A 27589-nucleotide genomic window follows, 5' to 3' on the forward strand; every position below is an offset into this window, starting at 1 on the left:
ATAATTGAGAAAACAAGGAAGGAACTAGAAGAGGATAAGACAGTTGTTGGGCCCAGATGTCTGAGCTGAGACCGCTTGACAGTTTGTCTTCAGCCCATTTCCGAATAGATGCCGGTCGTTCGATCACATGGTGTGACGCTGGCTACGTGATGACAGCTCAGCGGCTAATCCGGGTTCCTCCCTCCGTCCAAACACATGCTTGCTGGGCTTACTGGTGACAGTAAGATCGTTCTGGGGCTGAGTCTGCCCATCAGTGGCTGGGAGAGGCTCCAGCAGACCCTTCACAGCACGAACAGCCTTCCAGTAGGGAAGATTATCACTTACAGATTTTAATCAAAGGCTACTGGATGTTTCTTGAGAAAGAAAAGGAAAAAAAAAGAAAAGAAAAGTCCTGCTGCTTTGATTCAAGGCTTTGAGGGTTGAAGTGGGCGTGGATGGATGGATGGATGGATGGATGGATGGATGGATGGATAGATAGATACTGTAGATTTAGCCTTGGTAGCAGATATACAAGACTGTCTCAGAAAATTAGAATATTGTGATAAAGTTCTTTATTTTCTGTAATGCAATTTAAAAAAAACTAAAATGTCATACATTCTGGATTCATTACAAATCAACTGAAATATTGCAAGCCTTTTATTATTTTAATATTGCTGATTATGGCTTACAGTTTAAGATTAAGATTCCCAGAATATTCAAATTTTTTGAGATAAGATATTTGAGTTTTCTTAAGCTGTTAATCCAGAATGTATGACATTTTTGCATTACAGAAAATAAAGGACTTTATCACAATATTCTAATTTTCTGAGACAGTCCTGTATACAGTATGTACTGTATGTAATCAGTGTGAATGTGAATGGGAGAAAGTCAGAAAAAAGTAGAACAATTTTGTTTTTAGAGAATTAAATGACTACTTTTTCAGGTAAATGTGTTTTTTGATTGGGCTGGTTTGTTTGGGTAGATAAAAAGGACAGAAATGATGATAACAGAACGGATTTAGTTTGTTTTCTGAGTGAACCAAACTACCAAATACTTTTGTCAAAAAGTTTGACATTACATTTTTTAGGGAGGATACATGATAAAGATAGCAAGTTCTTTGGTGTTTCATGGTTGAGGATTTGGATTAGTTTAATAATTGACCTTTATTCATCCCACATGGGGAAAGTATTCTCTGCTTTTAACCCATCTCTAGTTAGACTAGACGTAATGAGCTGCCATTTTTACAGCAGTAAAGCTTTAATAACGTTAATAAGCCTGAAAGCAGAGGTTGTGTCATCTAAACTGTGGCGTCCACATTCATCCACAAGCACAAACACTTGTTCCATTGCGCTAGTCGTTACCGAGTAATTATCCCGCAGTAGGAGCGTGTTTTAGCCCCATAAAAGTTCTCCAAAGCATTTGTCGCAGGGATGTTTCTGGTCATGGAAAAGCACCGATTTAGCACCTTAAAACTATAGCAGACTCCAGACAACTGAGAAGCCTCGAGTTCTCTTGGTTCCAGTTAGACTTTCTGTTACTTCGGTTTAACTATGATTATTGTGTTTCACTTTATTGTGAGGTTTTTTTACCTGTATTGCAGGTAGGGTTGCCACCTTTCAGAAATAGAAATAAGGGACGCCCTGATTTCAGCAGTGCAGGAGCCAAAAAAAAGCCCCTAAACTTCTAAACTGAATAAAAATTAGTTTATTTTATATGAAAAAACAAAATGCTTTGATTTAAAGTTTAAAGTGCTTTAATAGCATTGAACTTGCATGACTGTACAGAAAGTCAACCATATAGCAACTGAAATAGCCTCCTATGCTATGTATGTCCACATCAGCCCAGATGTAATATAGCCTACAGGTGAAGAATATGGTGTAAAAGTTAATTTATTTCAATAATTCAACTAGAATATGGTGTAAAAGTTAATTTATTTCAATAATTCAACTAGAATATGGTGTAAAAGTTAATTTATTTCAATAATTCAACTAGAATATGGTGTAAAAGTTAATTTATTTCAATAATTCAACTAGAATATGGTGTAAAAGTTAATTTATTTCAATAATTCAACTAGAATATGGTGTAAATGTTAATTTATTTCAATAATTCAACTAGAATATGGTGTAAAAGTTAATTTATTTCAATAATTCAACTAGAATATGGTGTAAAGGTTAATTTATTTCAATAATTCAACTAGAATATGGTGTAAAAGTTAATGAAAATACGGTACAAATCGCGTCCCGTATTAGTTCAATACGGGACGCAACATTTTTTTCTCAAATAAAGGACAATTCCGTATTTTACGGGACGGGTGGCAACCCTAATTGCAGGGCTAATGCCAGCAAGAAAACTGTAGCAAATCCATGTTTTTTGTTCTTGACAAATAGATTTAGCATTTGTGAATCATTTCAGAATTGATTCCAATTTTTTCTCTCATTTATTATAAATATGCTAAAATAAATTAGATGCACATCCACAAAAAAGTAAACATAACTGTTTTCTCATTGGCCAGATTGGTCCATTATGAGACTTTCAGTGTGGTATCACATCAAAGGACACTCAGTAAATCAAAGTTAAACTTTATCTGTTAAACAAAGTTCAGTCAACCAAACAGGAGTTTGATGACTTAACGGTGAGAATATGGCTTTAGATCTCCGATGTTAAGACAGCCGCTGGCCTCAAAGGATCTGACTAGTCTCCCGGGGTCGTCGTCTCCCGGCGCTTCTGTCACTGGGGTGGTTCAAGTCCCCAATTAAAAACTTTCGAGGGTGAGCAGCGCTTAGTAACCCACAACAAAAAGCAGGGGTGCAGCAACAAACATTTATTGTGCAAAAGACTGTTGTAAAATCGGGGGTGGGGAAAATGTCACTAAAAATAGAACTGTTCTAAAAATGGCCAATCCATAAAAGGTTAAAAGGTTAAAGATGAACAGTCTCAGTCATTCTGGGCTCACTGTCCTCCAGTGCCCTCTCAGTGCCCCCTCCCTGTTGGCCCACGCCAACAGGGATCCCCGGTCCGAGTCCGCCGGGGGCTCCCCAACCACCTGGGCCCCCATGGGCCTCTGTACGTCCGTCCATCCTCCTCAGCTCTGCCCATTCTCCGTCCAGCCACCACAGTCCATCCACTCTTGTTCCTCCACTCTCGTCCCTCATGGGCCTCTGTCCGTCCGTTCAATCTCCCAGCTTGAATGTCTGCCTTGAATATATAAGGGGAAGGAAACCCTCCCCTGGTCCACCATTGGTCTAGGGGGGCCAGCCTGCAGCGGTTTATTGGCCACTGCAGCCGTCTGTCAGGATTCAGTTGATTGTGTTCAGCTGTGTCTAATCAACTCAAACAAAAAGGTAATTGCATGTCAACTCAAAACACAGAAAAGGTTACATTTCAAAACGGTAACTAACAAAACAAAAACATGCATGCAACTAAAATGTTTAACACAATAACAAACAATTAGACACAGCCTGGCACTCAGCATGACACCCCCCCACAGTTTACCGTTGGCAGTCCCTGCCAACAATCCCCATGTCCACCAACAGCAGCCTCCAGCGGTTCCTTATCCCAGCAGCTGCAGCCAGCTCTCAGCAGCATCCATCAGCCCCACCAGTAGCCTCCGATGGTCTCGTGCTGCAGCTAGCTCTCAGCAGCATCCATCAGCCCCACCAGTAGCCTCCGGTGGTCTCGTGCTGCAGCCAGCTCTCAGCAGCATCCATCAGCCCCACCAGTAGCCTCCGGTGGTCTCGTGCCGCAGCCAGCTCTCAGCAGCATCCATCAGCCCCACCAGTAGCCTCTGGTGGTCTCGTGCTGCAGCCAGCTCTCCGCAGCGTCCAGCAGCCCCACCAGTAGCCTCCGGTGGTCTCGTGCTGCAGCTAGCCTTCAGCAGCATCCAAAAAGCCCCACCAGTAGCCTCTGGTGGTCTCGTGCTGCAGCTAGCTCTCAGCAGCATCCATCAGCCCCACCAGTAGCCTCCGGTGGTCTCGTGCCACAGCCAGCTCTCAGCAGCATCCAAAAGCCCCACCAGTAGCCTCCGGTGGTCTCTCTTGCTGCATATGGGCAAAGGTTGCATCACTGTTACGACGGGCAAACATCCTCAGGGCTTGGAGCAGAGGGCCTTCTTCAAGGCCCAACAAAAAACGGGCACCAGGATAAATTATCATTTTAAAACTTTGTGGGTACCCAGCACTGCTCACGAACTCGAATCCCGCCAACAACGCCAAATGTCACTGGGGTGGTTCAAGTCCCCAATTAAAAACTTTCGAGGGTGAGCAGCGCTTAGTAACCCACAACAAAAAGCAGGGGTGCAGCAACAAACATTTATTGTGCAAAAGACTGTTGTAAAATCGGGGGTGGGGAAAATGTCACTAAAAATAGAACTGTTCTAAAAATGGCCAATCCATAAAAGGTTAAAAGGTTAAAGATGAACAGTCTCAGTCATTCTGGGCTCACTGTCCTCCAGTGCCCTCTCAGTGCCCCCTCCCTGTTGGCCCACGCCAACAGGGATCCCCGGTCCGAGTCCGCCGGGGGCTCCCCAACCACCTGGGCCCCCATGGGCCTCTGTACGTCCGTCCATCCTCCTCAGCTCTGCCCATTCTCCGTCCAGCCACCACAGTCCATCCACTCTTGTTCCTCCACTCTCGTCCCTCATGGGCCTCTGTCCGTCCGTTCAATCTCCCAGCTTGAATGTCTGCCTTGAATATATAAGGGGAAGGAAACCCTCCCCTGGTCCACCATTGGTCTAGGGGGGCCAGCCTGCAGCGGTTTATTGGCCACTGCAGCCGTCTGTCAGGATTCAGTTGATTGTGTTCAGCTGTGTCTAATCAACTCAAACAAAAAGGTAATTGCATGTCAACTCAAAACACAGAAAAGGTTACATTTCAAAACGGTAACTAACAAAACAAAAACATGCATGCAACTAAAATGTTTAACACAATAACAAACAATTAGACACAGCCTGGCACTCAGCATGACACTTCCACTCTGTTTTTAAACTTAGGACCTCAAAGTCCCAGGTGTTTTTTTTTAATCACAACTCCTAAATTTAGCCTGAATTAACAACAGAGGGCAAAAGGGGCAAACACGCAGAACAGGAGAGATTGAGTTCAGACCAAACAAAAAAAAACAAACACGAGAGAGCAGCGAATGAAGTGAATTGTTGGAGGTCCAGAGAAAAGGATGCAGATGTGGGATGCTTATCGTCATGGCAACATGTAAACACTGTCAAAAACATGGCGACTGCCAGAGGAATGACATCACTCCCGAGCCGCAGCTGTGTCACACAGACGGACTGACAGAAGGAGCAGGAGAGAGAGAGAGAGTGGGAGAGACGGCAGTCTCCCCATCGCCTCCGTTTACCGGAACAACACACAAACAGCGCGAAGAGCAGCTGCCGTGAGAGCAGACCGGCAGCTGAGGGGAAGACGGGGATCCGTCTCCGCCTGGAGATGCTGCTCAAACCAACACAAATAACAGCTTATCTTGCAATGTGAGGAGCTGTGTTGACGGTTTCCAGGGTTACTGGATTAAAATGCTCTATTTTTCCTTTTCTTATCAGAACATTTTAACGCCAGGGGCAACGTCAGGCTTCAGATCCAGCAGGAGTCTTGAAAGCTGAAGATGCTCTGCAAAGAAACATTGCTGGGTCACATTTTTCCCTTTAATTCTGTCTCAGAAAGGTATCTCCATTACATTGTTGATTTCAGGCAAAGATATTGATTTCACCATGTGAATGAGGAGGTACTTTTTAGTTAAAGTAACAGACTTATATGTGAAAATATGAAGCATATATGAAACATTTGAATCAAAAGTTTCCGATTCATCCGTGATTTTGGCTCAGTTTAAAAAAAAATGCTTGAAGAAAAGATTTCTAACAGATAAATGGGACATTTTATGAATAAAATCTGGGTTTGAAAATTGCGTCATTCAGATTGGCCGGGTTCTGTGACATCACAGACCCAAATCAGAGTTGACCTGGCCTCCTTGTCTTCATGTGTTGTCTTTATACCAGCTTCATATCTTGCTGTACAGGACTGTCTCAGAAAATTAGAATATTGTGATAAAGTGATAAAGCCTTTTATTATTTTAATATTGCTGATCATGGCTTACAGCTTAAGAAAACTCAAATATCCTATCTCAAAAAATTAGAATATTCTGGGAATCTTTATCTTAAACTGTAAACCATAAACAGCAATATTAAAATAATAAAAGGCTTGCAATATTTCAGTTGATTTGTAATGAATCCAGAATGTATGACATTTTTGTTTTTTTTAAATGGCATTACAGAAAATAAAGAACTTTATCGCAATATTCTAATTTTCTGAGACAGTCCTGTATACCAGCTTCATATCTTGCTGTATTTGCTGCAGCTCAGACCACAGGAGCACAGATCAGATGCAAATGAAATCTTAGTCCTGGTTCATACCAGGGAAATGTAGGAATTTATGCATTTTCTTGGTTTATTTTCAACTTTATCTATCATGACGGCGTCTCACAGCATTGAGGAAATGTTGTTCTTGTGCACATTCATGTAAAACGCAGATCCTGGTACCGTAAGAAAATAGTTTGAGTATTTTTGCCGACCCCTGACAGGATCTCTGTCTTCTTCTTCCTCGGTGGGCGTAGCCACCATCAACTTCATGCGTCATTTTTTCTCAGAGCAGGCTCAGATCGTCCCCGCGAGCCCTTCATCAACGACAGCTGCCGTCCTTGACTGTCTGGAATTTGCCAAATTTCATTTCTGCAGTAAATATGTCAGGAGACTCTCGGTGCTTGTTTGTGGTTGCTGTTGATTTATTTCCTCTCTAGTGGTAAAATACATCACAGAAACCTTCAATAAGTCTTGGTTAACTCGCACTGAGGTTCAGCTGCACACATTCACTTCAGTGTAACATCTTATTCAGATTCATAGAGTCCTTTCAGCATTATTTTTTACTCTGCAGAAAAACACGAAATACATGTGAAAGCAGCAGATGAACCAGCTCGAAACAGATTCATGTCATTTGCTTTTGCTTTAGTCATTTTTAAAGCAACACCTCCGGCATGCACCATCTTTATATATGACCGTGATAAGTTTTGCTGGTTTTATGCTTGCAGAAAACCCTGTTCACATTCAAAACAGCAGACACACGAACAGGGATGAAAACATCCCTCCAGGATGACCTGAAATGAGTGGATGTGAGTCAGAATGATGAAGTCACTCGTACAACCAGCGTTGTTGATCCAGCGGCGTTTACGTTATGGTTTCTCGGTTTGAAGGGAGTTAATTGAGATCTAAATTGCGGGCTTAATTTTGACTTTATCTGGATGAATCACAGGAAGCTGAATGGGGCCACGACAAAGCAGTGGTTTCTGGAGCTTGGGCAGATCTTTCAGATTCATTTAATCAGTTTATTCCATGCCAGCTTTTCCCAATTGTCACTTCTGGCATTTATTTGTTTCAAAAAGAAAAACTTTCATTTCATTTCCATGAAACGTGGATATCATCAAGCTTGTCCTCACAATCTCTCCGGCGGGTCTGTTTTTACTTTCCTTTATGGAGGTTTCATGTTTTAAAACTTCCCCTGAACATAAAAGATTGGTTTTATCCAACTGACATCATCATAATATAAAGTCTTTGAGGCGGGTGGGAAACTGCTGGCAGGGTAGCGGCCACTAATCGGCATCCCTACGACAAGATGGAGGTAAAACTAGGAAGCTTGAAATTCTTTATTGCTCCATATGTGTTGGTGAACAATTTTCATCCTGGTTCAGATCCCAGCTTGTGTTCGTTAATGTGTCCACAGTTAACGGAGCCTGTCAATAAAATAATGAGGCTGTAGCAGATTTCTGAGAAATAGTCAAGGCCTGAAACAACCATATGTAGCAATATATATATATATATATATATATATATATATATATATATATATATATATATATATATATATATATATACTGTGTATACAGGACTGTCTCAGAAAATTTGAATATTGTGATAAAGTTCTTTATTTTCTGTAATGCAAAAATGTCATACATTCTGGATTCATTACAAATCAACTTAAATATTGCAAGCCTTTTATTATTTTAATATTGCTGATTATGGTTTACAGTTTAAGATTAAGATTCCCAGAATATTCAAATTTTTTTAGATAGGATATTTGAGTTTTCTTAAGCTGTAAGCCATGATCAGCAATATTAAAATAATAAAAGGCTTGCAATATTTCAGTTTATTTTTAATGAATCCAGAATGTATGATATTTATGTTTTTGTAATTGCATTACAGAAAATCACAATATTCTAATTTTCTGAGACAGTCCTGTATGTATGTATATATATACATGGAATAAATCAAATCTGTTCATATATATATATATATATATATATATATATATATATATATATATATATATATATATATATATATATATATATGAACAGATTTGATTTATTCCTTCATGTGCATTCAGTTTAGTGTCTGAATGCACAAATCATCAATACCTGATATCGATTCTAAACCTTTTACATGTTTCATTTAATTTGAATTTAATATACCCCACGGTTGTGAATTAATTGCTAAATTAAATAAATATAATATTGTACAAAATGAGTCATTGTCCAAACATAACTGAAGCTCATTGTTCTTCCGCTGACACATCTTTAAATGATAAAGGAGAATCACCACGCTATATTTGAAGTTTTAGAGAAACATAAAACTGTGATTAACCCAAACTCTAAATATCTGGTTTTGGAGACTTTGGATTTCATTTCCAGGATTCTCTCTGTGACCTGGTAAACCCTCGTCATCCTCCTCGTCATTAGTCCCAAATGTCTCGGAGCTTTTGGCTTGTTTTCCACAGGAATCGTGAGATTATTGGAAAGTCCAGTTTTAATGATGTCACCACCTCATTCATATGAAAATGAATGAGTGTTTTGATGCAAGGAAACTCATCCAGGCAACCAACATAGTGACCGACATGGCAACCAACCGCAGTCCTTTTACAATACAACATGGTATCTATTCACTCGGCAGCCAGGCACTCATAGCTGGATGACTGTTAAATAAGCTGCTGCTTTTCATTCATGGGAACATTGAAAATGACACGTCGATTAATTAAATAAGAATTTTGTGTTTGTTTTTGCACATAAAAGCAGCAGACGATTCTCACGTACACTGCAAAAACTAATTTCTAAGAAAGCAAAAAAAAACCTAGTCTCAAGAAAATTTAAACAAAAGTTTAAAAAAAAAATTTTTATTTAAAACAAGACAATTTTGACTGGATTTATAGAATTTTAGGCTTTTAGTGTCTTTATTCATTTGTCCTTGATTTTATAATTTTTAGTTTAGTTTAGTTTAGTTTATTTCGGTCATGACATCACAAAAAAAAGAATAAAAATGACAACAAAAAAATGAATACACTGTTCAAAGAAAACATTACAAAAGATTTCCAATATACAAATACCATCTAGACCGAAAAAGGTGTAGGCTGAAGCAAAGCTTATTATTTACCTACCCTCAAAAAAATTAATTAAAGTAATGAAATGAAAGCAAGAAGTAAGAGATAAGACTGAGAGTAAAACAAATTGCCTCCATGGGGATAACAAAAATTCCTCAAGAAATAAAAAAAAATTAAAATAAAGGTGCAGTCTACATGTTACCTTCATCCTTAAAAAATCAAATGAAATAATTTTTTTACAGGAGACATATTTGAACCCTTTTTCAACAATTGTAACAATTTCCGTACATCGTAGTCTTAATGAAATGTGTGTGAGATCTTCGGTTGCAGCAGTGCAGTTTCTCGTGGGGAGGGGGGGTCAACAGCCAGTCACTTGGCATTAAATCCTTGCGCTGACCACGTAATGCCAGATGCTGAATGAAATTAAGTTGGCTGGAAATAAAAATGTAGCGGCTGGATGATTGGCTACTTTCTGCGCTAACGACACAGTTATGACCCTGAGAAGCGCTACGTGGGGCAGATGTGCTCCAAAGTTCATGAACTGGGCCAAACCTGTGTTTTGTTGTTTACTGTAAAAGTCGATGTGACCCATATTTCTTGAGATAGTTCTGATGTGAGCCAGGAGTGGTCCAAAGGCCAAAAAAAGAAGATAAAGAAGACGAAGAAACAGCCCATGTCTGGAGGATACGTGGCCGGGTTTAGGCAGCCCCAGTTTCATTGAGTCAAAGCCAAACGTGGGCCTAAGGGAAGGTGGGGTATCTGGGGAAAAAACCACTAGAGAATACACCCCCTACTTTCTTTCACTAGCCCTCCCTCACTATCACTACCCCTAAAAAAGAAGGGACGGATTTTAGGGCACTTGAAATCTTCCCAGGGCCCTGTCCCAATACTCCCACTACTCCTACTTTCAGCACCACCCCTAAAATCAGGAAGCTGAGAGCCAAAAGCTGTTTTAATTTCAGCTGTAGCGCTGTTAATATGGCACTTTATTAAGTTTTAATATTTTTTCAGGCGTAAAAGTAACCGTTAAGATCCCCAACCTGGGCTCAGTTTATCCAAATAACGCCTGTTAAGAAATTTGACCCGATGTTTTCGGAGAAGAGCCGCCGGCTCGGAGCAGCAGCGGCCGGAGAACAGACGTGATCGCCGGGTCAACCTGTGCCGTCGTCCCGGGGGAGAAACCTGCAGCTCTTACCGCTGGCTGAAATAAATCATTTAGGAAGATAAATGTTGGTCTAATAGATGAAATCTAACAGTTGTAGCTACGCCTGTTAAAGAATTTGCTCCGAAAATGTCGAGATTTCTGCCTGCCGGCTCGGGAGCTGATTTATGGTTCCGCGTTAAATCAACGCAGAACCTACGGCGTAGGGTACGGCGTAGGGTACGGCGTAGGGTACGGCGTACGGCATAGGGTACAGCATACGGTGTGCGTCGCCGCGTTACATCGACGCAGAGCCTACGGCGTAGGTTACGTAACCTACGCCGTAGGCTCTGCGTTGGTGTAACGCAGAACCATAAATCAGCCTTTATTCTAGCGTGATCTTCGGCAAACGGGCAAACGAGTGATTATGTACGCTGAGTGAAATATATATTTCTCGCTAGAAATGTAATCAAAACACATTTTTACGCAGAAACTAACTCAAAATATTGATTTTACTCACTAAAAAATAAGAAATGTCCACCATGTTTTTTTTTTTTTTATTCAGTCCACAAATGACGACGAAAAGCATTCTGGGAAATATTTCTGCCCCTAGATCAGCTAGTGAGCATCGGAAAACACTCGATCCGTGGGGACAGATTCATAGCCACTACACTACTTTTCTTCACTGCCCCTAGGTGGAAAGAGGAATTGGGACACCACTACCCTCACGGGAACGCGCAAAATTTAGGGGTAGGGATGAAAACTAGGGGTAGGGGGAGTATTGGGACAGGGCCTAAATCATACAGAAAAGGGTCTGAAGTTTGGTTTGAAGACTTTCGGTTGATTTAGTTTTCTATCCTGTTTTACTTCAGGACTTCAGGAGAAGAAACAAGGGCACCAGTGTGTGCTGCTTCCCACCCTCGTGTGGATGCCCTGCAGACACGGCGTTCCCACTCAGTCTTAAAAGGCTCATCATGATGATTACATTGTGATTATTGTTCTGTTATCAAAGAGAATGTGTTTGTTTGCTAAGCTGTCTGCGCTCAAGTCAACAAATAGAAACCTCGGTGGGAAACCGGTGCTGTTGGAGACGTGGCCCCTGCTGGCCGGTGTAGGGAACTGACAGTATTTATGGTGAGACGGTCCAGCGCTGGTCCGTATGATGTGATGGGATAATTAAATCCTGTTCCAGTCTGGTCATGAAAGCACATCTGTGTTGATGATCTGCTCCCTGTTGAGTCATTTCATTACTCTTGATGTTCCATGTCTTCATCACGTTTAGTAACTTAGCACTGTGGTGAGAGCTGCACATGTGGGGATGTCTCCATGTCCCTGATGGTGCTCTGCTTCTGCCCCCTGCAGAAGGACGTGGAGCAGCAGATAACCGTGCAGGTGGAGGGAAGCCTGGCCTCCTTCACGCAGACGGGCCTGGCAGCGGGTCAGGAGTACAGCGTCACCATCGTTGGGGAGATCAACGGCAGGAGGGGAACTGAGAGCACGGCTCAATTTATCACCCGTAAGGTTTTTGAAGGTTTTTGTTCATTTTTTTGAAGTCTACAGATTGTTATGAATCTTTATTTCGGCTTGTACAGAACAAGATGAAAAGGAAGAAAAAAAAAACATTTATTTTGCCGAAAAGGTGTAGGCTGAAGCCATAGCTTATAGTGCCTACCCTTTTTTCTTATGATCAGCAAAAATATGAGACATTAGCTTTTACTCAGTGAAAACAAACAATACATAAAGAAGAAAAAAATAAGTAAGACAAAATATAAAATTGACATTTCACATCCTAGAATGTTTTTGATAGTATACTTTATAATTATAGTGTTTTATATTTATTTACAATATTTTCTTTAAACAATTTCTTAAACTTGACGATAGAGCGACACATTTTTAGGTTGTTATTACAACTATTCCAAATTTCTCTAGCCTTAACTGATGTACATTTCTTTTTAATATTAGTTCTTGCTGTCGTCGTCTCAAACATGAATTTCCCCCTCAGGTCATAGCGGGTTTCTTTTATCTGGAACAGGTCCTGAATGCAGTTTGGAAGCAGTTTCTGCTGGGCTTTAAAGGCAAATAAAACAGTTTTCTGCTCTACTATATCATGGAATTTTAAGGTATTATATTTAATAAAAAGATTATTTGTTGGATTGATTGTTAACACCCAAATTTAAGATCTCACACACAGAAAACTTTATTATTTTCAAATCGTAGCGCCTTTAACACATAGATAAGTTTAGATGATACAATAGGATATAGAAAAATACAAATGGTTAGTACCATATGGATATTCTCACATGGATATTCTCACTGCCATACACACAAGCCATTTTATGAACTCTACTGATGGATTGGGACTCTTCTTTTTACAAATGTATGTTTTACACAATTTCATTTAGTGACTGGCCAGAATTTAGAGGCTGTGTTATGTTCCTGAAGTTAAGAAAGTCAGTGTATGCATTGCCAAGGATGCTTGTTACAAAAGAATCAGGTGAAAGGTCAGGACTTTGTGTCAGGTCCTGAGTTGGTATTTGGCAGCTGTTTGAATGGAGCTACCGATATGAAATCCAAAGAGATCTCAATGCAAGTGGAGGAGGACAGCATTAGAAATCTATATGAGAGATTTGGAAAACCTTAGATGAAGCCAAATCAACAGTTTTGGACATTCTTATAAAGCAAAAAAGAAGTCCTGGAAACCCATTGCAGATAACTGAACTAGAGGATCTCAGGATCCTGTCCGTGGTGAAGAAAACCTCTTCACTGCATCGACAGAAGTCAAGGATACTCTGGAGAAGGTGTGTTACAACCAAAAACGTAATAACGGCCAATAACGTAATAACTGCCAATAATGTAATAATTTTGGCCATTTCAAATGTAATAAAGCCAATAGTGTAATAATGTGCCAATAATGTAATAAAACTTTTGAGTCAATAATGTAATAACTTTTTGCCGATAATGTAATAATTTTGTAATCATTTTTTAATACCAGGCTAATAACGTAATAACCAGCCAATAATGTAATGCCTTATTACATTATCGGCAAAAAGTTATTACGTTATTGGCTCAAAAGTTTTATTAAATTATTGGCACATTATTACACTATTGGCTTTATTACATTTGAAATGGCCAAAATGATTACGTTATTGGCCATTATTACGTTTTTGGTTGTAACAAGGTGGTATCATTGTCGAAGTCTAAAATCAAGATAAACCTTTGTGAATTTAAATATAGAGTATTTACATCCAGCAGCAAACGACTGCAAACAGTCAAGAACAGGGAATCAAGGTTTGGCTTCACCAGAAAACATCAGTAATAAGCCTCCCATGTTCATCAATTAGACCGATTGGCCAGATGAAATCAGACACTCGTATCAGAGTGATCAGAAATAATTAGAGAACAAAAGGAGCAGCTCATGACCCAAATTGTACCACATAAAGTGTGAAACACGGCAGTGTCATGGTACGGGCAGGTGTGGTTCTAAGTGCACTGAGCTCTTTTTTTTTATTGACGATGTGGCGAGATTAATTCAGAATTTCCCAATGCCAAAATCTGCTTACATTCAGCCAAACGCTGAGAACACAGAACAGCTTTTCACAGTGCAGAAGGCCAGTGACTGCAAACGCACTGAGAAAGTCACTCAAGACTTTTTAACGGCAAAGAAATGGACAACACTTAAATGGCCGAGTCAGTTGACTGATCTCAACCCAACAGAGCACGCTTTCCAGTTGCTGTAGACAAAACCTGAAGACATAAAACTGAAAACTGAAGAGGCCTGCAAACAAATACTTTTGAGCCCCCTGACAGCGTGGTACCCAGAAGTATCACATTTTTGTGAAACCTCTTAAATCTAACCTGAAAGTTTACACGTTCATCTCTTTAGGTTTTTTTTTGTTCTTTCTTTTCAATTCATTTATATAGTGATGGATAAAGGCAAAATTGTCTAAATACTTTCGGACCTAATTGTATTTAAAAAAACAGAAAAACAAGACATAATCTAAAAAGTGCTGTTGCTAGAGTCTGTGACCAGCATGTTGGCACATTAGTGTGGTTTATTTGGCACAACTGACAGTAAAAGTTTAACATTTCTCCCTCACTGATCTGTGAAAGACTTAATCTGATGCAGCTGCAAAGAGTTTGCCCAACAGTGAAAGGGAAGAGTGGGGCAGGAATGTGAGTGAGTCTAAAGCCTGAATTATGGTTCTGCGTCAAACCAACGCAGAGCACATGCCGTCACCGTGACGCCGTCATGAACCCTTCGGACTTCTCCGTCACTCCATTTCTCTGCGGTGCAGTACCCCCCATGACCGCTAATTTGCGATCTTTTCCTGAATGGTTTATCCGACTTTTCCGGTCACCGTGAATCAAAGAGATAAGGACAACTATTGTGCAAAAAAAAACACAAAACAAAAAAAATCACACATACACGAAGAAAAGAGCGCTGAAAGTTCACGACTGCTTCAAACCGGAAACCGGAAATGTGTTGCTGCTACCAAGCGAGCCAATCACAGCCTTCCCCGTCTGCGTGTGGTCTGCGTCGCCTCGACGCGTAGTTACAATTTTCGGGAGGTGACGGCCACAGTGACGGCGTCAGTGACGGCGTGTGGTCTGCATTGACGTGTACCACACGCTGTAGGTACGGCGTCGTTTTGACGCAGAACCATAACTCAAGCTTAAGAAAGTAAATCAAAAATGTGTTCAACTAATTGTGGAGGGTGAATTAGAAAACAAGAAAAGCTGTGTGAATCTTTATGTTCCTACTTTCTTCAAATGAATCACTCCTAACGCAATAATTTAACCAAGTAGAATAAAAACAAATTGTGACTTTTTGGGTTTTTTTTGTTACTTTTCAGTCATCTCTGGTCCAACCAGCCTCAAGGTTGTCAAGACGACCTCCACGTCAGCAGTGGTGCAATGGGAGCAGTCGCTGGGGGAGATTGACAGGTACCGTTTGACCGTCACACCCAACGATGGAGTGGGGAGGAGTCAAAAACTGACCGTAGCACCTGGCCAAAACTCTGCCCACATTCGACAGCTGGAGGCAGGGCGTTTGTATGACATCTTACTGGTAGCAGAGAAAGAGATGAGCCAGAGCCAACCAGCAACCACCCAGGTTGTTCCCGGTGAGTAATGAACCTACTGGGTTAACGCCAAAATATACTTTGTATAGGTCAATAAACCTTGGGTCTAATAGGAGACAATACGAGTCTGATTTTTGTTTAATCTTCAGGCTGCTTTCAAGTGAAAACAGCCACGATGCTGCTAAACAAACCTCTGCGTCAAGACACCTCGTTATTCTTCGTATCACATCATAAAACATATTATAGTGCGGTCCGTAAAAGTTTATGAAGCAAAGTGCTGCCAAAACGTCTCCGTCTGCTGCCACTGTCATGATTTTTCATGTCATGACGCCAAGCTTATCCAAGATATTGATTAATTGTATGTCATTTTTTTTCCCCTTACAGATTCTACGTGGATCCCACTGTCCTTACTTGTTTTTTTAATCAATAACTGATTTTCTTGTTTCTTTAGATACGACATCATCCGGGTTATTATTCGCAGCATATAATGACCTTACTATTTAACTCCCCCCTAATAGGCGACTCATTTCCGAGGGTTCCCACAGAGGATTTGACGAGGCGGGTCACACAAACACCTGCACCTGGACAAGATGTTGGCAGCATGGATCAAAGGTTGAATCCATCGTCTGAGGTTGGAGTGTTTGACCAGCTGGATGGAAGGCAGGAAGGGAGCAGGGCTGATACAGAAAAGGTCAGAGGTTCTGATGGTGCTGACACGGATTACTCAGCCAGTGTGATCGCTAGAACCAAACCACAGCCAAGAAATGGCACTAGACCCCAAATCCCAAAGAAATGGCCTCCGTTATCAAAGCCAAGGCTCCCAAATCGACCCCGCTACAATGCAACTCGAGTTCTGTATAGAGGGCGAAAGGTTGTCCCTGGGTCTGAAAGGGGGGATGACAAAACCCCGTCTGTAATGCCTGAGAATGACTCAGGCACAAACAACCAACCTAGACCGGAGGAACCGACTGCTGCTGTTGGCACAAAAAGGCAACCAGATGTTGGCACTGCAGTCCATGGAAACGACACAAGTTCAGTCACTTTAAAGCGGACTGGAATTCTTCAAAACCAAGAGAAGAAATGTGTGGACAAAATGAAAGTGACACACATGAGGTTACCTCTAAAGGACAAAGGCAATGGGTGTAGAGAAAATGGGGCGGGGATGGGAGGAACCTCAGGCTCAGATCCAAATGGCACACCACCACATGGTGAAACAAACCAAAACGATCCACTAAAGAGTTTACTTGAACTTATAACAGATACTGACAATGGGAATTTGACAGTGATTTCAGTCCATCTGTCCCAACCACTGAACCTCTCAGAAAATGCAGAAACTGTAGAGAATGTGGGTTTAATAGAGCGGAAGCCGCTTTCTTCAGGTTCCTCATCATCATCATCCTTGTCAACATCACAGCTGTCATCACATTCATCGTCAGAGTCGGCATCATTAGCTATATCAAAACTGCCATCACCACAACCCTCTTTAATTTCCTCCCCAGCCTTATCATCACCTTCCTCATCGCCACCATATTTGTCACTCCCATCATCCCCATCATCCTCTTCCAGCTCAGATGAATTAGTTTCTACTGGGAGTAATGAACTTGATACTGATGAAGATAAAACTCCCCCTCATTCTGGTAAATCCCCTCTCCCAAGAAGAAGTGGTTTACCTCATTTGCACCACTCAGCTCAAAAACGTCCACAGATAGGTCGTCCGCATCAAAACTTTAGACGGCTTCAGAACAAAACCCATCCAAATATAAGCGTTCCTCATCACTCCCCTGATTCTTTAAGCCAAACACTCCAAAAAGAGACTGGACTTCTGTCTGCAGAGGAATCGTCATCATCTTCATCATCTTCATCATCTTCATCTGCTTCAGATGAATTCTCACCCAAATTTAATGCAGATGTAAAAGATACAGGTAGGGTCAAAGATGGAAGAACTAGTCCTGAATCATCAGGAGCTGAACAGAACCGAAAACCACTGCCGACAAAAAGAGGACAAGGTCCTGTTCATCATACCCCTCTAAAAGGCCGTTACCCCAGTCGCATCTTTTTGAATCGAACTCGTCCACATTCAAAGCTTCTCACCCGCCCCTCACAACCTGTACATACCGAAACAGATATACAGACAGAGCAAGTGGTTCCAGCCAACTTGCCAAATGCTTCGTCTTCTTTGCCCAAAGGTTCCTTTCCATTTAATAGTGTGCCAGTAAGAACAGGAATTGGAGGACGAGATGGGATGGGGAACTCATCGAGATTGTCAACTGAGTCTATTCAGACCATAAAACGAAATGGATTTCTTTCTTCACGTCATCCAAACATGAGTGACTCACAAACTTTTAGGGTAAAGAGACCTTTTCAAAACAGAACATATACTAACTCGCGTCCACCTCATCAAAGAGGTCCATATAGAGTTGTTCCTGCCGGAAGTCGAAATAATCAGGCGGAAAAGGACACTTCCCCTGAAAACAGGCTTCCTCATAGATTCCAAACTTCCAAGGTGTTTGGGCACAACTCCACTGCCAGCAGAGAAACTTACACAGAAAGAAATGAAGACAACACTCCGATACAACCAGACGAAACCACAGATCCTGGCGTCCACGGAGAGAGAGGAAGTACTGACGGAAATATTGGTGCAACAAAAGAAACTACCTCCTCTGTCAAATCAAAAGTGAGTCCAGTCACAACTCCGAGGAAAGAGTCTCCATCAAGAACCATTACAGCAGGGCAACAAAGTACCCGTAAGGTCGGTGGAGACATTGGAGAAAATGTTTTTGAGACTGAAACTGGGCCGGCACAAGAGACTGCAACAGAGGCTGACTCTTCTGCAGACTCAAGAGAACCTTTGGACTTTGTAGGAGTAACAAACCGGACCTCTGATGGATTCACCCTCATATGGGACACACCAGAAGGGAAGTACCAGAACTTTGTTGTAAGCAGAGAAGAAATTGAAAAAGATAAAAAGCCAAAGCAGAAAAACGGGAAACAAGACAAAGATCAACACAGCCAAGTGCCAAGTTCTGAAAGTAGAGGTACTGAAGATGATAACAGCGTAGCTGAAGATGTTGTTAGTGAGGTCCCACAGGTCCAGAGTGGCACTGGAGCCAAACCAACAGATGGTAACAAAACCTTCACAAAAGTTCTCCCTGGTTCAGCTCGCTCCCTGCAGTTTGAGGATCTGCCTCCACAGACCGAGTACACTTTGACCTTGCTTGGAATGAGTCCTGGCCTCCTATCCAGCCTACACAAGCTTGTCATCAGTACAGGTACACGACATTGTGACAGTAGAACAACATCAATTCCTACTGTCCAATGCCAGATTACTCTCCGTGTTGTCATCTTCATCAGAAAACTTGATCCTTTCCTCTCACTCATCAGTTTCAGTTCATCAGAGTAAAAACGCTCTTCAAGCCTTTCACCTTGTCTTTACCTCATATTGAACTGATTTAGCGCACATTCAACTGGTAACTAATCATTACTTGTCCTGAGTTTGACTGGAAATATTTAATTCCCATTAAATGCTTATTGCATTTCAGTTTCAAGAGCTCAGGTGCTGTCATACTCTTGAAAGGTGTGAGCTTGACTTTCAGATTTGTCATCATGTGTTTGTCATCTACGTATTTGTTCACTGACTATTTCGTTGTGTGACATCAGCACATGTTGATGTTGAAGAAACCCATTACGAATCTCTCTTGTGTCAGTGCTGTCTCTATGTGCTCATTCTTCAGCTTCCATGAATATGCAAAGTTTTCATATTCATGAATTACATAATAATAGTAATCATCAATAACATTTTAACCAGACTCATGCTGTCCTTCATTTGATGTCAAACCTCAGGGGCTGAAGTAGCCCGGTAAAGGTAAGAGCATTGGTGTGTCAATCGATTCTCAGTCGAGTCTGAAGCAGCGGAAAGGAGAAAGAAAAGGGATGGAAAGGGAGATTGATGGATGTATCAGTGTCAGCGTCTGTACTGGTGTGTTGTGGTGAAGAGAGAGCTGTGCCAAAAGACAAGGCTCTTTTTTTACCTGTCAGCCTGTGTCCCTCACCTCACCTCTGACCATTGAACTGTGGCACAAAGACTGAAAGGATGAGACATGGTAACCAACGGTTGACATGAGTTTCGTCCGAAGAGTGGCTTGACGGTCAGATTGTGTAAGAAGCTGAGTCATTTGTGAGAGTCGGAGCGGAGTCACTGATTGTCCACATCTGGTTAGGATGCTTCCTGGAAACCTCCTTAGGGAGGTGTTTAGTTTCTGTCCAACTGGGAGTAGGCACGGCGGTAAACCCAGGCCACCTGCAGAGAGATTATATCCAGGGGTGCACACAAGCCGAGACTTGAGGGCTGGTCTACTGCATGTTTTAGATGTTTCCGTGTCTTCAACACACCTGATTCTAATCACTGGTCGTCATCAACATGTCATCAAGGTTTACACAACTCTGTTGGTGACACAGCCTTGTCTATCAGGGTTAGGTTGAGGCAGGAAACATCTAAAACGTGCAGTAGACTGGCCCTCGAGTCCCGGCTTGTGTGCACCCCTGATTTTATCTCTCATCTTTGTATTCCCCCAGATGGGTAAGCGTTAGGGTTAGGACATTGATTCAAAGGAAGTGAATTAGGCATTGAAACTATAATAGTTGGTTGGGAACATTTATTTATCTCTCTATTGGGTGTACTTTTAAAGTGAATGCAGTTGGTGCTTCTTGAGTCTATTTGAGCAAGAAAATCTGTGAGCCAATTGTATTGTGTCCAACAGTGGTTATTGATCTTTGAAGGACCTGTGTACCTGCTAAAATGCTGGACCCTGATGGCTACATCCATCTTTTTTTAAATTAATTTTATGATTCTTGTGTCAAAGGGGAGCCATTGCTTCAATTTGAGCAGTGATATAAGAGGCAAGATTGATTTACCGGCCCTACACAATTATGCAAAATATGTTCAATCTGCTCAGAGAATCTCTTGAAACAATTTCTTCAAAACGACTCCTGTCTTGAGAGCAGCGCGGTCCTAAACCCAAACTTGGTCTGTTCATTGGTTTGGTGTAGATAAAGATGGATCTGAGTTGACATCAAAAGCAACAATAACAACATAACACCACTCATTGTCTGCTGCTCTGGTCTTCTCTCATTCAGGGTAAGCTAACTGCCAGCTTCACTGACATTCCTTCACTTCTCACCCAAACCAGGGTAAGACCGCAGCTGGGCCACTTTTACGTTCAAATCCCCAAACATGGCTTTTTAGATCTCATTTAACCAAAAAATATGCCACTAAATAGAAAATAACTATCTAAATTTGTCCAATCACAATGGGCTTTTAATTCTCATTTTCCAGCATTCTACGTGGAAATCAAATATTTGTATATTAATATCTGAACATATTCATGTTTATTCACTTTTAATAATCTTTTGAAATTGTCTCTTTTTCTGCCCCTGTTTTGTCATCATTTAGTACTGCCATGCTTTTATTTTCAGGTTTGACTGACCAGCTAACTATTGTCTAGAAAGTCCTCGTCTCCTTTGCTGCTGCCCAGGATCCATTACCTGCATTTACATGTTTCCCTATATGTCCGTATATCAGTTGTATACTGTATATATGTTTGCACTGTACATATATATACAAACTCCTCGGACGACTAATGCCAAACGTGTGGATGAACAAACAATAATTTACACCATTTTCACTCTTTCAGCAGCCGTCTTCATCTTTTCCATGAAGTCCATTTATTCCATTTTCTTTGTCCTCTTATTTATCTCTTCTCTTTTTTGTGTTTCCATTTCTTTAACCTCATGCTATAGTTCTTCTTCTCTTCCTGTCTGGCTTTCATTTAACCTCCTCATTTTACATGTTTTTCACCTTCCAGGCCCCGAGCCTCCAACCAACATAGTCTTCGGTAAGGTGACAGAAAGGTCTCTGACTGTGTCATGGACTAAACCAAAGAGCTCTGTTAGCGGTTTTAAAGTCACCTACACCCATGCTGATGAGGGTAAGAGACAAAAACGAATCTTTTATTTCAATGTTTGCCATTTAGGTTTGCAAGAACGTATATCCAGGCAGTTAAACTCTCAGCAGTCAGTCACTTATAAATACCTGTGTACCTGTTCCACTTTTTTTTTTATTTATCATTATCCAATATAGAGTGCCTCTGCAATGCTGCGCTGTCAGGAAAGGGGTTTTCTACACATTAAATTGCCTTACTGGAATTCATAACATCTTATGTAATTTTTTATTGTGAAAGCCCATAATTCTCTTGTGAAATGGCTCTGGTGCCCCCTCCCATTCACAGCCATCTCCACCAGTAGAAAGTGTACCAAACCAGTCTCAACAGGGCTGGAGCAGGCTTTATTTGATGAGCCAAACTATTGTGTTTAAGTGCCAATATTCAAAACCACTTTGATGGTAGCAGAATTGTTAAAAAGGTTTTCACCGTAAAACGGACTATAGCCATTTGCCAGAGTTCCTACTACATTGCAGACCAGTTTTAATGTAATTCGTTGATATAAGCGTGGTCGTTAACCCTGCATATGTCACAGGCTTTGTCGGCAACCCAAAATGTTGAAAGAGCCATATTGGACCAAAAACACAAAAAACAAATATGTCTGGAGCTGCAAAAAATGAAAAGTCTTGTATAAGCCTTAGAATGAAGGCAACAAATGCTGCATGTATTTATATTAGTTATAACTGTGGGAAGATTTTTTTTTTCATTATGCACTTCGAGAAAAAGTCGAAATGTCGAGAAAAAATTAGAAATGTCAAGAAAAAAGTCGAACTGTTGAGAAAAAAGACGAAATGTTGAGAAAAAACTCGAAATGTTGAGAAAAAAGACGAAATGTTGAGAAAAAAGTTGAAATGTCAAGAAAAAAGTAAAAATTTTGAGAAAAAAATAAAAATTTTGAGAAAAAAAGTCCAAATGTCGAGTTTAAAAAGGAAAGGAAAAAGGAAGAAAAAAGAGAAAAAAAGGGGAAAAAAGAAGAAAAAAAGAAGAAAAAAAGATTAAAAAAAGGGAAAAAAGAAGAAAAAAAGAAAAGAAAAAAGAAGAAAAAAGAAAGAAAAAAAAAAAGGTCAAACATTTTTAAAAAAGCTCCAGGGAGCCACTAGGGCGTTGCTCTAGAGCCGCGGGTTGCCGACCCCTGGTCTAACCAATGGCATTAAGATTCAGATTCAGATTCAGATTCAGAAAACTTTATTCATCCCCGAGGGGCAATTGCAGGACAACTGAGCAGCAAGACGTTGAAAATCTCAAATAGAACAAGAAATAAAGTAGAATAAAAATGAACAGGGCATGTCTCCTTATGTACAAAAAAATATATATAAATATACGCATGTCAGAAAAAATCTACAGAAAAAATTTACAGCAGAGTGACTGTAGTGGTATAAGTAAAAATATAAAGTATAAAGTGTCAATGCAAAGTGTCGACAGTGGATGTAAACAGTCCAACGGGAGTATAGAGGCAGTTTCTTCTGTGTCCGTAAGATATTGCCACTTGCAAGAGTCAAATCCACGTCTTTCTCATCTGCCCATGGCTTTGTTTCACGTATATTATGACACCTAATCGTGGACAGCTCTGTTTTAAATGTTACTGTAGCCTAAACGCACCTTTACCACAACAACTTCAGAAACAACCAATTAATGCTCAGTCCTCCTCATGTAGGTGAACCCGTGTCTGTGACTGTGGACTCAGGGGACTCCAACCTCGACCTTTCTCGGCTCACTCCGGGATCCACTTATGAGGTCACCATCATCTCCACCCTCGGACTGGATGAGAGCGATCCCATCAAGGACAGCGTCAAGACATGTGAGCTTTCCCATGAGATGGGAGTCAAAAAATATATAAATAAATGTGAAAATTTTAGGATTAAAAAAGGAAAAACTGAGCGATGGCAGTGCTTTGATTTTTAAAATGTCAGCATGTTTCCTGTTTTTGTTTTAACAGTAATAAATCACATATTTGGAAATGTTTATAGCAGGTGCTGGACATGGAAAGGATCTGTGGATTTTGATGAGATTTCCTCTGATGTTGGATATGTTTAAAGGCTTTTGTGTTAAAACACCTAAGGCAGTACAGATGATTTCCATCAAAAACACAAAGTGTGCCTTTGTGTCTTTTCCCATTGTTGTAGCCAATTTAGAGTTCTGCTATGTGTGTATGTATGTGTGGGTGGAGGTTGTCATTACATCACCTGCGCACCTGTGGGCATGGGAGGTGATTGTCAATTAGAGGTTAAGTAAGGGAGACACAGGTGATCAGATGGGGAATTAGGAGCTGGAAGCCACACAGTTTTTCAACCGTGCACAGAGTTTTGTGTGGGTCCGTTTTGTTGTGCTATCACCAGCAGCTTAATGTGTAGTTGTTTTTGATAATACACCGGCTCGTCAGCACCCAGGGTTTTTGTAGGTGTTTTTTGAGGCTTCACATCCAAAATAAAGTGTTGAACGCAGCTCCCTGTCGGACCACTTCTTTCAAGACCAGCATGAGTTGGAAATGGCTTCAAATTCCCTGTTATGGCATTTTTTGTGGATAGATTGCCGTAACATTTTGTTGAAAAACTTAGCTTCATTTAGTTTTTTGATCCGCTACACCCAAGGAAAGCTCTGCGCTCAGGTGCGTGCCAGCTGATTCCACTCAATTGGAGACGGAGACAAGAGACAGCCTGTGCAAACCAACGCCGAAGACTCATGGTAGGACAAAATCTGAATTGTTAAAGGCTGTGTGGAAGAGATTGGCCTTCTCACAAAAAGGATACAGGTAAATCCTGCTACAATTCTGAATAAAATCTTCGACAGTTCTGCTAAATCAAAGCAAAATGAGTAACGTGGGCGCAGCTGTCAATCAAAGTGTACCGGAAAATGAACCTGGTAAAAGACCTGTCAAACTCTCAGTTAAAGCGTTGGAAACAAAAATTATATCATACCAAAAGGAAAGGAATTCCAGATTAAAGAAACTCTGCAAAATAGCAAACGAAGTTGAGCAACTGATGCTTTCAAAGCAAAATGTGTCGGAGGTGCACACTAAGTGTGAAATGTTTTTAACTTTGTGTGTGGAAACCAAAGAACTGCATGAATCATTGAAACCATTGCTACCTGAGGATGAAGTGTTAAAACAAGATAAATGGTTTCAAGCAAGAATGAACAGCAATAAAGAAATGGTACAAAAAATGGAAGACTGGTTGCTAGATAAAAAGGAACAATATGGTGATGACGACGGGGGTGATGATGATGATGGTGATGATGGTGGAGGTGATGATGATGATGTACAAAACCTAAATGTGGTCAATGATGATGCTGTACCAAAAAGCTATGTGGTCACTGATGATATTGGTCCAAATGACAGCATTTCTAATGTCGGTGGTAAAACATGCACATCAGCTGGCCGCTCCAGCCACAGGTCTTCAAGGTCTTCAACCTCTTCTGCATGTTTAAAAGCTGAGGCTGAGAGGGCTGCTCTCTGTGCTAAGGCAGCTGCCCTCAAAGACAAACATGAGCTGGAGGCGCAGGAGGAGCAAATCAGACAGAAAAAGGAACTGCTTGAATTGCAAAGCCAAATTGCTGCTCAGACTGCAAAGGTTACTGTTCTTAAGTACAGAGGTTCTGATGTCCAGAGCTCCAGAGCACATTCTGATGGAATGAACTCATATCTGGAAGGTTCAAAATCTAAATCTTCTCTCAGACCCTCTGCTGTGGAATTTGTTCCACATATTACAAAGTATCAATTCGATCATCCACCAACAGGAGGCACCAACACCGCAGTGCTAATGGAGGCACAGCCTAAAGTCTCCAAGTATCAATCACATCATCCACCAACAGGGGGCAGCAACACCGCAGTGCTAATGGAGGCACAGCCTAAAGTCTCCAAGTATCAATCACATCATCCACCAACAGGGGGCAGCAACACCGCAGTGCTAATGGAGGCACAGCCTAAAGTCTCCAAGTATCAATCACATCATCCACCAACAGGAGGCAGCAACACCGCAGTGCTAATGGAGGCACAGCCTAAAGTCTCAAACTATCAGCTCAATCAATCACCTATATATGGCAACAAAGCTGCCACAACACTGGGTGCACGACCCAAGGAAACCTTTTCTCAACATGTTGGACCAAAGGCTAACACTTTGAATCCCAAACCAAGCATGCTTCAAGGATTTCAGGAAACTTATCATGCCACGCATCCTAAACAAGAACCTATGCAGTGCACTGGCTTGATGCAAGCTAGCATGGACCAAGGAGATCTTTTTACAATCATGCAACAGCAAAATCATATAACAGCTCTGTTAGTGCAGCAACAGTCTTCATTATCCTTACCTCCAAGAGGTATACCAACTTATGATGGAGACCCTCTTGAGTACAACACATTTATCAGAGCATTTGAGCATGGAGTGGAAGGAAAGGCTGCGAGCAGCATAGACTGCTTATACTTTTTGGAGCAGTACACCGAAGGACAACCTAAAGAGCTGGTCAAGAGCTGTCAACACATGCCACCTGACAGGGGATATCAAAGAGCAAAGACCCTTTTACAAGAACGCTTTGGAAATGAGCAAAAAATAGCCACTGCATATATGGAGAAAGCTCTTGGATGGCCACTGATAAAATCAGAGGACGTCAAGGCTTTGCAAGCTTATGCCTTATTTCTACGCGTTTGCTGTAATGCTATGGAGGATATAAGCTACATGTCAGAGATGAATATGCCATCAAACATGCGTGCTATAATCCTCAAATTACCATACAAACTGAGGGAAAAATGGAGAAGCACTGCCTATGAGCTACAGGAGAGGCATCGTCCAGCAGGTTTCAGTGATATTGTCAACTTCATTGAGAGACAAGTGGCTATTGTTTCTCACCCACTGTTTGGAAACATTCAGGACACAGCTATCTCACCACCAAGGCATAAAAGTGGAAACAAGGTCTTTCAGGTTTGCACTAAGGGAAAGGGAAGCAGTTTTGCTACCACCGTGGCACCTGTCAATTCTGAAACTGTGACTCAAATGCAAAGGGAGAAAACCTCAACTGATAAGTTAACCAAGGTGTTTTGTTTGCTGTGTGAAGAGGGTCACAAACTGGAGTCGTGTCCCAGAATGGAAAAGAAGTTGCATCGAGAGAAAATTGACTTCTTAAGAGATAAAGGTGTGTGCTTTGGGTGTTTATCAGTTGGACATATGAGCAAAGACTGTCAAAGGCGTCTGTCTTGCAAAGTGTGTAACCTGAAGCATCCTACCATCCTCCACATCCATTCAAAGGAAAGAAAACACAAATTAGAGGACACACAGCAAGAAACATCAGTGAAGAGCCATGCAGTTTCTCCAAAGACATGTGGCCATATAGGGGCCGGAGCACAGGATTGTGTCTTGGCAATTGTGCCCGTACACATCAAGGCTAAGAACGGCAGCAAAATGCTAACCACCTATGCATTCTTAGATCCTGGCAGCACCGCCACTTTCTGCTCCGAGCGACTCATGAGGGAGCTAAAGGTCAGAGGAAGGAATGCCAAATTTCTGTTGAGAACAATGAACCAAGAAAAATTTGTTGGCAGTCATGTCATCTCAGGACTGGAGATAGCTGCACTCAATAGCAACAACTACTTTGATTTGCCTGACGTGTACACACAGTATAAGATGCCTGTGACCCGTGACAACATTCCATGGCAAGAAGAGTTAAGTGCTTGGCCACATTTAAACTCTGTAGAGATTCCTGTTATCAATGCTGATGTGGAATTATTAATTGGGACTAATGCTCCAAAACTAATGGAACCATGGCAAGTGGTAAACAGCAATGGTGAAGGACCATATGCTGTCAAAACTCTACTGGGCTGGGTTATCAATGGACCACTCAGAGGAGTCAGTTTTGAGAGTGCTAACAGCATCGAAGAAAGAAAAGAAAAGAAACGACAGGAACGACAAGAGGTGCTGAAAAAGGCCAAGCAGCAGTATGAGAGAAAAAAGAACAGAGAGGAGCTGAAGAGGCAGAGAGGGGAAG

At 41.3% G+C, this 27589-nt stretch overlaps 1 protein-coding gene across 2 annotated transcripts in view; it reads left to right on the plus strand.

Annotated features, from left to right (window-relative positions):
- The window catches only part of LOC133460700 (tenascin-X), a 77922-nt gene that overhangs the window by 38763 nt on the left and 11570 nt on the right, over positions 1-27589 (plus strand). The window contains exons 7-11 of one of the 2 annotated variants that reach the window (XM_061741432.1): positions 11905-12058; positions 15396-15665; positions 16142-18892; positions 21485-21607; positions 23274-23417. In XM_061741432.1, the coding sequence (XP_061597416.1) occupies positions 11905-12058; positions 15396-15665; positions 16142-18892; positions 21485-21607; positions 23274-23417 (3442 nt within the window). The remainder of the gene's footprint in view (positions 1-11904; positions 12059-15395; positions 15666-16141; positions 18893-21484; positions 21608-23273; positions 23418-27589) is intronic. The other variant, XM_061741433.1, reaches the window with a different exon arrangement.

This window comes from Cololabis saira, chromosome 15 (assembly GCF_033807715.1).
Source record: "Cololabis saira isolate AMF1-May2022 chromosome 15, fColSai1.1, whole genome shotgun sequence".
NCBI classification, from domain to species: domain Eukaryota; kingdom Metazoa; phylum Chordata; class Actinopteri; order Beloniformes; family Belonidae; genus Cololabis; species Cololabis saira.